Raw genomic sequence first — 14,901 nt, 5'->3', positions numbered from 1 at the left:
ATGTGTTTGCATCATACTTTGAGTATAACTAGCTGTGTGCTCGGCAGCCACTAGCTTTAGTTTTGAGAGACCCTTCAGCTGCAATTCCCTCCACATGACATCCATAATAAGGCAAAGAAAACAAAAAGTGGTAATATCTATCCATCTTCCCTCAGCCCGAGGCACTGATGCAGGCACTGGAGGATCTTGATTATTTGGCTGCTCTGGATGATGATGGGAACCTGTCTGAAGTTGGAATTATTATGTCTGAATTCCCCCTGGACCCTCAATTAGCCAAAGCTCTTCTTGCATCCTGTGAATTTGATTGTGTGAATGAGATGTTAACAATTGCTGCGATGGTAATAGGTAAGAATCGTTTTTTTTAATTTAAAAATATTATTCGGAGTTCCATTATTCAGCAATTTTGTCGTGTTTTCTTTTCTCCATCTATGCATAACTCAATAATTATTTTTCCATTGTCGGTGAAATGTCTCCAAAAATAAAGGCATTTAAATCTGAACTGTGATATGTATTTTTTTTTAGCTGGATCAACAATGTCTTGGATACATGTAGCACATTGAAGTATCTTCTCTCCTGGCCCTCATCCCACCATTTGAAATAAATCCCCTGCCCTATCCCTGTAACCCCACCTAACCTGCACATCTTGGGATACTAAGGGAAAATTTAGCATGGCCAAACCACCTAACCTGCACATCTTTGGACCGTGGGAGGAAACCGGAGCACCCGGATGAAACCCACGCGCACACGGGGAGAACATGCAAACTCCATAGAGTGCACTTATCAACCTGCCAGCAGACTATCATTCCTGCTTGAATGTACATTAGAGCATATTACTCATAGATAGAACATCTGCTTGTTTGAACAGTGCACATTTTAGAAAGATTAAAGAAATATAAAAGACAAATTTTGCATGACTCATTATCAAAATGCTTGCATTCCTTCCTTCATTCCCAACAATTTTGCAGCCTGCAACATTTCTTTCATGCTTGGTGGGTGTTGATGTGGTTCAATCTCCAAATTCTTTTTTCCTGTTTGTTCCTTTACCCCTTTTATCCCAGATGCAGTTACACAGCTAACAACAGTTTGGAATGGAGTTCTTTCCTAGTTTCACTTGCAATTTTCATTTATCATACTTGTGTTCTCCCGGTCCGTGAAGCCAGCAGAAGTAAAAAAAAAAAAAGAATGAAGATGAGATTAATCAGCTTGTCACAATTCAATTGGTGGCAAGGTGGGGTTTGAAAAGCCTTTAGCATGTAGGTGAAAAAGGAAAGGCTCCAAAGGGTAGGTGGTTCCATAGTTTTGAAGTCTTGGAAAGGACTATCTACAAAGGATGCAAAAAGCAAACGCACGCACAATATCATCTGTTTGAAACTGATTGTGTGCAGGAAAGTTCACAGGAGAGCTTTTAACTTAACCATAAGAATGAGAGGCAATGGGGAACGATATTTGTGGTTCATGTATATTTCTGTATTTGATGAGTATTTGGTAATGGCATGCTTTTAATTTTTCATTGCAATAGTTTTAGATTTTCCTATAACTGTTGCAAGGTGGATCGGAAAACTGGTAAAGGTCATGTAGTTTTATATTGTGTGGCAGCATGTCAAATACCATCCAAGGACTGAGTAAATTGGAATGTCTTGAGTTTCACATGGCCTCTGCAGGAGGGAAGATTGTAAATGTTTAATTGAAAAAATCCTTCCCTCTTCAATGCTTCTGCTTTTAATTTGCAGGAAATAAAGTAGATGCACAAAATCTCTTGTGCCAATACCACAGAATTTTTACATTTGAAACAAAATTAGCCCAGAAATTCCAACAGTGGTGTGACTAAAAGTGATGCCGCATGGAAATTCTCCCACAGAGAGGGAACCCTGTCCTCAAACCTGGGGACAATGCTCCTATTCAAGGTGCAGCATTTTCTGGACAACAGTTTGAAGACATGGCCAGTATTTCAGAACTAAAGGTGGGGGTGACAATGGTGTGGCTGTAAAGCAGAATTCTGTCATGCTGCTAAATTAAGGTGGAATCATAGAGCAGTTACGGCACAGAAGGAGGCCATTCGGCCCATAGTGCCTGTGCCGGCTCACTGCAAGAGCGAGTCCCACTCTGACAAGTTCTTTATCAGGGCAGCATGGTAGCATTGTGGATAGCACAATTGCTCCACAGCTCCAGGGTCCCAAGTTTGATTCCGGCTTGGGTCGCTGTCTGTGCGGAGTCTGCACGTTCTCCCCGTGTGTGCGTGGGTTTCCTCCGGTTTGCTCCCACAGTCCAAAGATGTGCAGGTTAGGTGGATTGGCCATGCTAAATTGCCCTTAGTGTCCAAAATTGCCCTTAGTGTTGGATGGGGTTATTGGGTTATGGGGATAGGGTGGAGGTGTTGACCTTGGGTAGGGTGCTCTTTTCAAGAGCCGGTGCAGACTCAATGGGCTGAATGGCCTCCTTCTACACTGTAAATTCTATGATAATCTGTGATTATCAGGTAATTACCCAATCCCCTTTTGAAATCCATTCCTCCACTATGTTCTTAAGCAGTGTATTCCAGATCCTAACCACTTAATGCTCTAAAAAAAAGTTTTTTTCCCTCAAGTTGCCGTTCACCTTGTCCTCTGGTTCTCAAATCTTCCACCAGTGGAAGCAATTTATTTCTGCTTGCTCTGCTTAGCCTGCTGATAAATGTGTCCACATTCCTAATGCTAATCAGTTTCTCTGAATTAATTAGTTGTTGGGTAATAGCTCTTTGGTCCCACCTAGGTTTCTCCTGTTAACTGTGATATCATGATCGAGAGGGTTAGCCCTTACCAGGACTTTTTCACATGGGTGGAAAGAGCCAGATACTCGGAAATGGGATCCGCATCAGTTTCCTTCTATTTTCCACCCCAACAACCACCACTTCCACCCTGATAATGAGACTTGTGTGCTGAAATGGAAACCGAATTGCCTCAGGTGCCTACTTGGTGGTTGTTCAGTAGTGCATCAGCTTTTCACACCTTATGGATGGAAAATCTAACCCCATAATCTTCATTTCTGCAACAGTGCTGATTCAAATTTCCCTCTCTGGACACACCTGCCCTGCCCACTCCCTCAGAACCATTGTCCAATGCTGTAAAGTGATACGGCGACCTGCAACTTTTATGTATATGAGCTGGGTCCCCAGGTTTTGAGACGGGGTTCTCTTTCCGGGGCAGAATTCCCATGCAACCTCATTTTAAGCCACACCACAACCCAGTTGGAATTTCTGGGCTAATTGTATTTCAAATGTAAGAATTCTGTGGTGTTGGCACCAGAGATTTCTTGCATTTACTTTGTTTCCTGTGAACAAAAAGCAGAAGCACTGAAGAGGAACGTTTTTTATAAATTTGTAGTTGCAATCTCGATGCAGTAGATCTGTACATTGCCACTATGACATGAGAGGAGAGTGTTAAGGGTTCATTTTATTGTGGTCATACAGTCCACAGTGCAATCACAATTGTGAACCCCTTCTTTGTTTCAGCCTCAGACATTTGCAGACTGGACCTTTGATGTCCTTTTTGACCCTGAGCTGAATTTTTCGACTATCCTCCTCCTCTCCAAAAACACCTTCTTTCATCTCCTCTCTCTGCTTCTACCTTGGCCCATCTGTTGCTGAAACCCTCATCTATTATTTTGCCACCTCCAGACTCAGCTATTCCAGTTCTCTCTTGGCTAACCTCTCACCTTCCATTCTCTGTAAACCTGAGTTCATCTAAATCTCTGCTGTTTGTATCCTAACTAGCAAAACGACCCATTCATCCCAGTGCCCAATGAATAACTTTGGCTCCGAGTCCATCACTGCCTCAATTTTAAATTCTCATCCTGAGTTCAAATGCATCCACGGCCTTGCTCCAAATCAACATTACAAACCTCTGGGATATATTTTGCCCCCTCAAAGCTTCTTGGGCATCCTGGATTTCCTTCAAGCCACCATTAGCCTTCACCTATCTAGGCCTCAAACACTGGAGGTTTTCCTAAATCCCCCTGGCTCTATACCACTCTCCTCCCAGAGGATATTGCTTTAAACCAACCTCTTCGACCATCTACCCCGCCAGCTCCTTAATTGGCTTAGTGTTCAATTTTAGACAATAAAACATGGAAGCAGAATTATGCCCATCGAGTCTGCTCTGCCATTCAATCATGGCTGATATTTTCTCATCCCCATTCTCCTGCCTTCTCCTCATAACCTCTGATCCCCATATTAATCAAGAACCTATCTATCTCTATCTTAAAGACACTCAGTGATTTGGCCTCCACAGCGTTCTGCGCCAAAGCGTTCCACAAATTCCCCCTCGTCTCGGTTTTGGCCTGATAACATTCTTGTGAAGTGCCATGGGGCATTTTACTACCTTACAACTTGCATAAAATGTGATCTTGTGGGATTTGGAATGTGAAGCACCTTTATGGGAAGTTTAAGGACAGGAAATGGTACGGATCAAGACTTGCAAAATGAATGCATAACAATTCATAGTTTATTCTCATGAATGTAATGGTAGAAAGGAAGTGAAATCAGACATGAGCAAATGTTTCCTGTAATTTTATTCTAAATATTTGAAGTGTGCAGTTATGTAACGTTGCATCTTATAAATTACAATTAACAAAATTTGAGTCAGTACGTGGTTACAACAATATTGTTCAAGTAGACCAGCATTATCCTTGTTAACAGTCTGATTAGAACCTTGAGCAAAAGATACTAACATTACAATTCTCCTAATTTTACATGATAAACTTTACTTATTTGGTTCCTGAGCATCTTAAAAGTCCACCGTTAATTTTTCTTTTAGAAAAAAAGTAGATTGGGGTCAGGGTGGGTAGTACAGAGCACCATTGCTTGCAGGTGACCTGTGACTGTGCACCACATTGTATTTTTTGCAATGTTAAATGGTGTGTAATTGATAAGAATTTCAGACATGGAGAAAGGAGAGACGGTTTGTAAGGATGTTTTCACGGCAGAAATATGCAAAACAAGTCATACAAATTCTCAGTTATTTGGGCAGCATCAAAAGGATTCATTCTTCAAGTATCTTGGGATGTTAATTTTAAAGAAATAGTTCTCTGGGTGCAAGCATTGATGACAAAGCTGGCATAGGGGAAGGCAATGGCACAGTGGTATCGTCACTGGACGAGTAATCCAGAGACCCAGGGCAAGACCCGAGTTTTCAAATCCCACCATGGCAGATGGTTAAATTTGAATTCAGTACAAATCTGGAATTAAAAGTCTGATGATGATGAAGCCATTGCTGATTGTCGTAAAGACCCATCTTGTTCATTAATGTCGTTTAGGGAAGGAAATTTGCCGTTCTTACCTGGTCTGGCCTACATGTGACTCCAGATCCACAACAATGTGTTTGACTCTCAAAAGTACTCTGAAATGGGGCAAGGAGGACAGTTGGGGATGTGCAACAAATGCTGGCATAGGCAGCGACGCCCGTACCCCACAAAGAATTTTAAAAATCTATATATTGGTTGCTCTTGAGAAGGTGATGGTGGCGAACCGACGTCTTGAACCACTGCCCTTTTTCTATACCTACAGTCTCAGTGCTTTTAAGGAGGGAGTTCCAGGGTTTTGACTCTGACAACAAAGGAACAGCATTGCAAGACCATGTTGTGATGGTGTATGGTATTGGCATGTATCTGCTGCACTTGATCTCTAGGTGGCAGAGGATTCTAGATTGGGGGTAGTGAAAATCCATAATTGCAGCCACCAGTTTTTGGTCTGGCACTGGACTGGGTATTTCTAAAGCGAGATTGTGCATATCCATGCAGTGGGAAACAAGTGCATGTGTGCAATCTTTTCCTAAACCTTTCTGTTTCACTTTCAGCATTACCCTTAGGGATTGTCACCCGCCTGATTTTACATAAATTGTTACTGGCTAATTGTTTAAACTTGCATTATAACGGTCTTTTGATACTACATATTGAAATGTTTTTTAAAATCACACTTGTATATAATAATAATATTATTATTATTCTGACGCTGGTTAAAATTTCTAACAAATAACCAGCCATGGAACGTCCGGTGGCGGCCATGGAGTGAGTGATCATACATTTGGTGGCTCCCGCTCAAAGTGGAATTATTTGGTCCTTTTCACCCAATATAGGGGGTGTTTGCTGGTGCAAAGTGCATGAGCAGTGAGAGACAGGAATTCTCCTCTGGTTGGGCCAATTTATTGTTTGTTAGACAAGGAGTGTAACGAGCAAGGGGCAGCAGTCTGGCCGGGAGGACTTTCGAACTGGGACAGAGGGAAAGATGGTGGCGGGCTCTGGGGTGTCATTGACTGCCCAGTGGTCTACCGAGCAATTAGTGGACCTTTCAATTGGTGGACCTTTTGTAGGAGCCAATCAGGATGGCCATCGAGAGAGTGGAGCCAAGGCTGGAGGCACAAGAGTTTGGCGCTCCAGAAGGTGGAGGAGTCAGTGGTGGATCGTGAGGACTAGTTGACCTCATTGGAGGCAGAGATGGTGCTCGTGGTGGATGGCCAGAAGCGGCTGAGGGAGAAGGTGGAGAATCGCTCCAGGTTTTCTGGACCAAAGAGAAGATTATGCAGTGGGCAAAGGAGACTAGAGAATATACCTGGGAGGGAAACGTGGTGCATATCTACCAGGGTTTGGGTGCAGAGATGACCAAGTAGCAGGCTGGATTCAACAGGATCAAGGTGGCCCTCTACAAGAAAGGAGTGAGGTTCAGGATGCTGTATCCTGCTCGTCTGTTGGTCATGCACCAGGATCAGGAATTGTATTTTGATACGCCGGAGGAGGCGAACAATTTTATGAGAAACCATGGGACTGGGAGGATTGCGAGGACACTGAGATGCCAGTATGGGAAATGTGAGTGTGAATGCCAGGCGTATTGTTGTATTTACCATGTGTGGGTCTGGATAGGGTAAGTGTGTGGGGAAAGGGTGGTTGAGGGCTAGAGGGTTGAGACCCACGGGTGCGGTCCACTACGCTAGCAGGCAGGTTAGTTACCAGTAGTGCAGTGGGGGGGAACGATCCGTGGAGAGTGAGGGGGTGGGGTGGCTTTGTTTCTTTGTTTATGTGGGGGGAGGGGGGTTGATGCTGATGTGGGTGCAGTTGCTGTAGTTGGTGAGGCCCAGAGGGTGACTGAGGAATGGACCTTGGGGATCTGAGTAAAGAGGGATTGTGGCTGACTGGGGATGGGGGGAGCCCCCCCCGAACTGGTTGATTACGTGGAACGTTCAGGGATTGAATGGACCGACTAAGATGTCTCGTGTTTTCACTCATTTCAGGGGGTTGAAGGCGGTCGTGGTGTTTCTTCAGGAGACTCATTTGAAGGTGGTGGGACCAGATAAGGTTGAGGAAGGGCTGCGTGGGGCAGGTATTCCATTCAGGGTTGGAAATGAAGATGAGATGGGGTAGCAGTGTTGGTCAATAAGAGGGTGGCTTTTAAGGTTTGAAGTATAGTGACCGACCCTGGGGTTAGATTTGTGATGGGGCATGGGAGGTTGGTGAATGTGTATGGCCAAATTGGCGCGATGTGAAGTTTTTGAGGTGGGTGTTGGCAAAGATTACGGACCTGGACACTCACTGGCTGTTTATGGGAGTGGGGGGAGGGGGGGGGTTGTTTAATACGATGCTGGATCCTAGGCTGGACCAGTCATGTCCCAGGACCCTGAAGGTATCGGTTATGGCAAAGGAGCCGTTGGGGTTCATGGAGCGTATGGGGGGGGGGGCAGACCTGTGGCAGTTTGAGCGGCCGAGGGCGAAGGAATTTTCGTAATTCTCGCTCGTCCACCGGGTGAACGTGCGGATTAATTTCTTTGTCCTGTGGCGCTGTTGCCGGAAGTGGTTGGATCGGAGTATTCAGCGATCGTGGTGTTGGACCACGTGCCACATTGTTTGGATTTGTGAGTGGCAAAGGGGAGCCCCTAATGGCTGCAGTGGAAGTTGGACGTGGGGTTATTGGCGGATAAGGTAGGGTGGCTATCTGGAACTATGTAGAGCAGAATAAGACGGGGGGGGGGGGGGGGGGCGGGGGGGGGGTTTCTGCCTCCACATTGTGGGAGGCACTGAAGGCAGTGGTAAGGGGGGAGTTTATCTCGATCCGGGTGCACAAGGAGAAGGTGGAGTGGACTGAGGTTGAGGTTGGTGGAGGCCATTCTGAGGGTTGACCGGGGGTATTCGGCGGCGCCTGAGGAGGCACTGTTGAAGGAGAGACAGACGATCCAGATGGAGGTTGGGCTTTGTGGCCACGGGAAAAGCGGTGGGGCCGCTGCGCAGGGTCAGGTGGGGCAATATATGAACATAGGGAGAAAGCCAGCAGGATGATTGCACACCAGTTGAGGCGGTAGGCAGCGGCGGTGAAGGAAATTGGGAGGGTGAGAGATGGCAGGGGTGCGGTGGTAACTGAGCCGGAAGAGATGAATTGGGTATTTAAGACTTTTTAACGGAAATTACATAGCTCGGAGCCAGGGTTGAAGATGAGGGTGAGGGTATGAGATGGTTTTTGGATGAGTTGGTGTTCCCGAGGGTGACAAAGGCAAAGATGCAGGATTTTGGGCTCTGATCGGGATGAGGGGGGAAATGGATTGTGTGGGGTCGATGCCCCGGGTCCGGATGGGTTCCCAGCTGAGTTCTATAAAAGGTTTGGGTTGGAGCTGGGGCCCCTGTTAGTCAAGATGGGTGATGAGTCGATGGTGAGGAGTGAGCTTCCCTCCACGCTCTCTCAGACTTCGATATTACTCATTTTAAAGAAAGACAAGGACCCGGAGCAGTGTGGGTCATACCTGCCGATTTCACTGTTGAATGTAAATGCAAAGTTGCTGGTGAAGGTACTGGCGATGTGAATAGAGGATTGTGTGCCGGGGTTGGTAGATGAGGACCAGATGGGCTTTGTGTAGGGGTGGCAGCTGTCGATGAATGTCCGAAGGTTATTGAATGTCATTATGAGGGATGAGAAGTGCAAGTGGTGTGACGATCGACACAGAGAAAGCGTTCAATCGGGTTAGGTTATTGTATAAGGCGCCTAAGGTGAGTGTTCGGACTAACAAGGTCAGCTCGGATGGCTTTGGGTTGCACCGGCCGACACATCCGCTCTCCCTGCTGTTCTTTGCCCTAGACATTGACAATGGCGCTTAGAGTCTTGAGGAGGTGAAGGGGTATTGAGCGGTGGGGGAGGCTGGATCACTTGAGTTTCTTTGTATGTGGATGATGATCTGCCCATCTCTTTACAGGGTATCAATTCAACATTGGGAAAAATGCAGTGGTCAGCACTGCAGTCTCACGGCGCCGAAGTCCCAGGTTCGATCCTGGCTCTGGGTCACTGTCCGTGTGGAGTTTGCACATTCTCTCCGTGTTTGCGTGGGTTTCGCCCCCATAACCCAGAGATGTGCAGGGGAGGTGGATTGGACATGCTAAATTGCCCATTAATTTGGGGAAGAAATGAATTGGGTACTCTAAATTTATTTAAAAAACAAAGGGAAAAAAATATATTGGGAAAAGTGATATATATTCCCAATTAATTGAGAGGAGAAGAGTTTTGGGGGGCTGTTAATAGGGACGAATTTTCATTGTCTTGGGAGTCAAGTGGCGTGAGCTGCATAAATTGAATTTGCCGCGGCTGGTGTAGAGAATGAAGGCAGACATTAAGAGGTGGGATGTGCTGCCATTGCCGTTGGCGGGTCGAGTCAGGACGGTAAAGATGACATGTTGCGGAAGTTTTTGTTTGTGCTTCAGAAGGATCTTTGTGCCCAAATTATTTTTAGGAAGGTTAATGGGATGGTTTTGAGGTTCCTGTGGATGCGTAAGGCTCCACGAACTAGGAGGGTGTTCTTGGAAAGGGAACCGCAGGCGGGTTAGCATTACCGAACTTGCAATACTATTAGTGAGCAGCAAACATTGCAATGGTAATGAATTGGTCAACGGAGGAGCGATCTGCGTGGGTCGGATGGCGGCGGCCTCGTGTAAAGGGACTATTTTGAGGGCACTTGCTGGCGCTCCTTACGTTCTCGCTGGCCAGATACTCCATGAGTCAGGTGGTGGTATCAGCATTGAGGATGTGGAACCAGTGCTGGCAGCATTTTAGAATGGAAGGCATGTCCTTGTAGGCGCCGATCTGCGACCATCATAGGTTTGCTCCAGCGGGGTTAGATGCGCGGTTCAGGGAGTGGTGGCAGGTGGGGATAGACTATTTTAGGAATTTATTTTTTGGTGAGAAGTTTACAGGTCTGGAGGAGCTAAAGGGGACATATAAGTTGCCAAAGGAGAATGGCTTCCGGTATCTGCAGGTGAGGGACTTTGAGGTGTTTCTGACATTGCACCCCCCGCCCCCCGTATGAGAAGGAAATAGGTGAAAGCAGCCTCTCGGATATATATGGGGAGCTGTTGAGAGAGAGCACCCGGTGGAGGAGGTGAGGCGTAAATGGGAAGGAATGAAATGAAATGAAAATCGCTTATTGTCACAAGTAGGCTTCAAATGAAGTTACTGTGAAAAGCCCCTAGTCGCCAAATTCCGGCGCCTGTTCGGGGAGGCTGGTACGGGAATTGAACCGTGCTGCTGGCCTGCCTTGGTCTCCTTTAAAAGCCAGCTATTTAGCCCAGTGTGCTAAACCAGCCCCTGGGGAGCTTGGGGGGGAAGGGGCATGCTGGGGCTGGAGTATGGAGTGAGGCTTTGTGGAGGGTTAATGCGTCTCATCCAGTTTAAAGTGGTACACAGGTCCCACATAACAGTGTCCAAGATGAGTCGGTTCTTTTCAGGGGTGGAGGATAGATGTGGGCGGTGTGCTGGTAGGCCGGCGAATCATATTCATATGTTTTGGGTGTGTCTGAGGTTGAGGGGGTTTTGGAGAGGATTTACAGATATGGGGCGAAATTCTCCCGAAACGGCACGATGTCCGCCGACTGGCGCCCAAAACGGCGCCAATCAGACGGGCATCGCGCCGCCCCAAAGGTGCGGAATGCTCCGCATCTTTGGGGGCCGAGCCCCAACATTGAGGGGCTAGGCCGACGCCGGAGGAATTTCCGCCCCGCCAGCTGGCGGAAACGGCCTTTGTTGCCCCGCCAGCTGGCGGGGAAATGATATGTCGGGGCGGCGCATGCGGGGGAGCGTCAGCAGCCGCTGACAGTTTCCCACGCATGCACAGTGGAGGGAGTCTCTTCCGCCTCCGCCATGGTGGAGACCGTGGCGGAGGCAGAAGGGAAAGAGTGCCCCCACGGCACAGGCCCGCCCGCGGATCGGTGGGCCCCGATCGCGGGCCAGGCCACCGTGGGGGCACCCCCCCAGGGTCAGATCGCCCCGCGCCCCCCCCCCCCCCCCAGGACCCCGGAGCCCGCCCGCGCCGCCTTGTCCCGCCGGTAAATTTACGCCGGCGGGACAGGCAATTTATCGGCGGGACTTCGGCCCATCCGGGCTGGAGAATCGAGCGGGGGGGCCCGCCAACTGGCGCGGCGCGATTCCCGCCCCCACCGAATCTCCGGTGCCAGAGACTTCGGCAACTGGCAGGGGCGGGATTCACGGCAGCCCCCGGCGATTCTCCGACCCAGAGGGGGGGTCGGAGAATGACGCCCCTGATGTCAAAGATTTTGGGGATAATGGTAGCGCCGAGTCCAGAGGTGACAATATTTGGAGTGTCGGAGGATCTGGCAGTGCATGTGGGGAGAGAGGCCGATGCGTTGGTCTTTGGCTCCCTGATAGCCTGGAGATGGATTCTATTGTGCTAGCGGGACTCAGAGCCGCCGAGCTTAGGGGTGTGGGTGAGTGTTTGGCAGAATTCCTGCACTTAGGGAAATTTACCATTAGGGAGGCAGAGGAGGGGTTCACCTCGAGGTGGAAGCTGTTCATCGACTCCTTTAAGGAATTTTGAATCATCAGCGGGGGAAGGGGATTTTTTTTATTCGGCTCAGGTTGGGGGGCAGGTTCCGGGGGCGGCAATGGGTAGAGTGGGGGAGAGGGTTGAGGGGGTATGTAAGGATGTTTTGGTGGTTTGCTGTTGCAGCAGTTGGTTTTTGTGATTTTTTTCTTCTTTGTTTTGTATATATTTGAAAATGCCTCCAATAAATTTTTTTCAATATTTTTTTTTAAGAAAGTAACCAGCCACATTTTCTTTATTAAAGAAAAGCCGGACGAACGTCAGTGCTCAAAGCAGAATTGTCTAGTCGCAATCCAAAACTATGCTTGCCAATCTACCATAACAATTATGACCATATATTTAAATAATGCTGCTCTCTCCATTGATTATTATATATGCGCATTATGGAAGAAATTATGACCCATGGACTTAATTTTTCTTCAGCATCACCATGTTTTGTTGCACCACCCAAACATTTAGAGGAAGCTGCAGCCATACGCAGGAGAGTTCTTCTACATCCCGAGGGTGATCATTTTACTCTCATCAATGTCTACAATGCATTCAAACAACGTAAGTATGGAAAAATCAATATTATTTCAATGATGTAGTTGATTATTTTCTTTGGCAGCCCCCCCCCCTCCAAAACGTAATGCCACTACCTCAGTCGTTCACATAACCACTTACATGTCTTCAGTGATCATCTAACTAACTGAAATAAAAGCAAAATACTGCAGATTCTGGAAATCTGAAGTAAAAACAGAAATGCTGGAAAGACTCAGCCGGCCTGGCATCTTCCGAGGAAGATCCATACTGACCTGAAATATTAACCCTCTTTCCCTCTCCGCAGATGCTGCCAGACTTGCTGAGTCTATCCAGCATTTTCTGTTTTGACATCTATCTTACTGATATTTTATTTATTTATTTTATTTATTTATCATCCACCATCTGTTTTCACCTCTGTGGAGCATTTTGTGATATTATAGCATACTAAATCCCTTCAAAATTGTGAGTTTATTATGTTTTTGGATTCGTGTACAGTCATTTTATGCGATTTTAGTAACCCAGCCAAGGACTCTGTTTCCTCTGTTAGGTGCACCTTCTGCCGTTGCTGTGGGGTCAGGGACTATTAATACTGTTAACGTTGTATTGCTATAACACGAATATCCTTCTTTGAGAATCTTACTCCGAGGCTGCAAAAGCTGCTGCATTGTGATTTAGGTTTCATTTTTTAAATATTTATTCTTTCACAGGATGTGAGCATCGCTGGCTAGGCCAGTATTTATTGTTCATCCATAACTGCCCTTGAGGCACCAATGTACAGTCCCTCGAGTCCATTTGTTCTGCACAACTTGCGCTATCATAAACGCTATCCGATTCAGTTGTGTCATGTAGGAAAAGCATGCTACAAGATACTTGTAGATGAGGTTATTTGTCATCCATTTTAGCTTTTCAATCCAGAGGGACCTTAAAGGTTTCCCCATTGTAGTACCCAATTGTTTTTTTTAAATGATTCCAGGCTTTTGCCTCCATTGCTCTATCTAGAGGTTTATTCTACACATTGATCAGTCCTGTGTGAAAACATTCCTGATGATATTGGTAAAATTACCTTTCACTGGTTTAAGCTCAGTTTAGATTGAAGTAATATTGTGGGTTAACTTTTCCTTTGTCCTTAGCAAAGGTGTGTGTGTGTTGTAAAAGGTACTTTATCCAGGGAAACAAAAGAAAATAACTTCAGCTGCTAAAAATCTGAAACAATGCACATCAGGTCAGCCAACATTAATGGGGGAAATTTGATGTTTCAATTCTGAAGTCTTCATCAGAGTTGGAAGAGGTTATGGATTAGCAACGTTAAAAAGGAACAGAAAATAAAGGAAAGGAAGGGGAGGATAATGAAGTGATGAAGGCATGAGTACGTATGCACAGATACTTTTGTGTGCACTGGCATGGACCTGTTAAGTCATAGTGAGCATACCGGGTTTTATTTGTGTTTTCTCTTGTTCCCTGTGTAAACAATGGATGTTCGTCTGCAGTATCCTCCAGGCTGACAAAGGATCCGCACCTGAAAAAACTTATAAGTAATTACTCTTAAAGTCAGAAGCAATTGCATTATAATCATTTTGCTGTTCTGCTCATGTATCTGCCACTCTCTCTTTGGGTTGTGGATATTTGCACTGACTTGTACATAATGCAGAATGTCACTTTGTATCTTCTATCATTTTTAGAATTCTTCATTATTAAGTTTCAGCATGTCATAACATTGTAATTTGAACCAATTGAATGGTCTAGGAGCATACTTGAATATTTTTTGGGTCCTAAGAAGAGCATTCCTGCTCTTGGCACCACCAAAGCGCACCAGTTGGTTAGGCTGGCCAGTGCCTGCTGCACATGGGTGGAGTGAATGTTGTTGTATTATGCCACTGCCCACCCATTATTTTCACGAGCTGGATGTCCATTTTAGACATGATGTGGAGATGCTGGCGTTGGACTGGGGTGAGCACAGTAAGAAGTCTTGCGACACCAGGTTAAAGTCCAACAGGTTTGTTTCAAATCACTAGCTTTTGGAGCACTGCCCCTTCCTCAGGTGAATGAAGAGGTATGTTTCAGAAACATGTATATAGACAAAGTCAAAGATACAAGACAATGCTTTGAATGCGTGCATTTGCAGGTAATTAAGTCTTTACAGATCCAGAGATAGGGGTAACCCCAGGTTAAAGAGGTGTGAATTGCCTCAAGCCAGGACAGTTGGTAGGATTTCGCAAGCCCAGGCCTGATGGTTGAGGATGAATGTAATGCGACTTGAATCCAAGGTCCCAGTTGAGGCTGTACTCATGTGATGTGTGCGGAACTTGGCTATAAGTTTCTGCTCTGCGATTCTGCGTTGTCGCGCGACTTGAAGGCCGCCTTGGCGAACGCTTACCCGGAGATCAGAGGCTGAATGCCTTAGACTGCTGAAGTGTTCCTCGACTGGAAGGGAACATTCCTGCCTGGCGATTGTCGCACGATGTCCATTCATCCGTTGTCGTAGCGTCTGCATGGTCTCGCCATGATATAGACAGTCATCTCTTAGCCATTTCAGTTTTAAATAAAT

The 14,901-nt window shown here is 46.4% G+C and overlaps 1 protein-coding gene across 1 annotated transcript in view; it reads left to right on the top strand.

The window, feature by feature from the left end:
- Window positions 1–14,901, top strand: part of LOC140409299 (putative pre-mRNA-splicing factor ATP-dependent RNA helicase DHX32) — a 133,618-nt gene that overhangs the window by 103,023 nt on the left and 15,694 nt on the right. Inside the window, exons 9-10 of the mRNA XM_072497680.1 lie at window positions 156–345; window positions 12,258–12,383. Coding sequence (XP_072353781.1) covers window positions 156–345; window positions 12,258–12,383 — 316 coding nt within the window. The remainder of the gene's footprint in view (window positions 1–155; window positions 346–12,257; window positions 12,384–14,901) is intronic.

The sequence above is a fragment of the Scyliorhinus torazame genome, chromosome 3, assembly GCF_047496885.1.
Source record: "Scyliorhinus torazame isolate Kashiwa2021f chromosome 3, sScyTor2.1, whole genome shotgun sequence".
Lineage (NCBI taxonomy): Eukaryota > Metazoa > Chordata > Chondrichthyes > Carcharhiniformes > Scyliorhinidae > Scyliorhinus > Scyliorhinus torazame.
The sequence above is the reverse complement of the archived record's forward strand: the minus strand, read 5'-3'. Positions and strand labels throughout refer to the sequence as shown.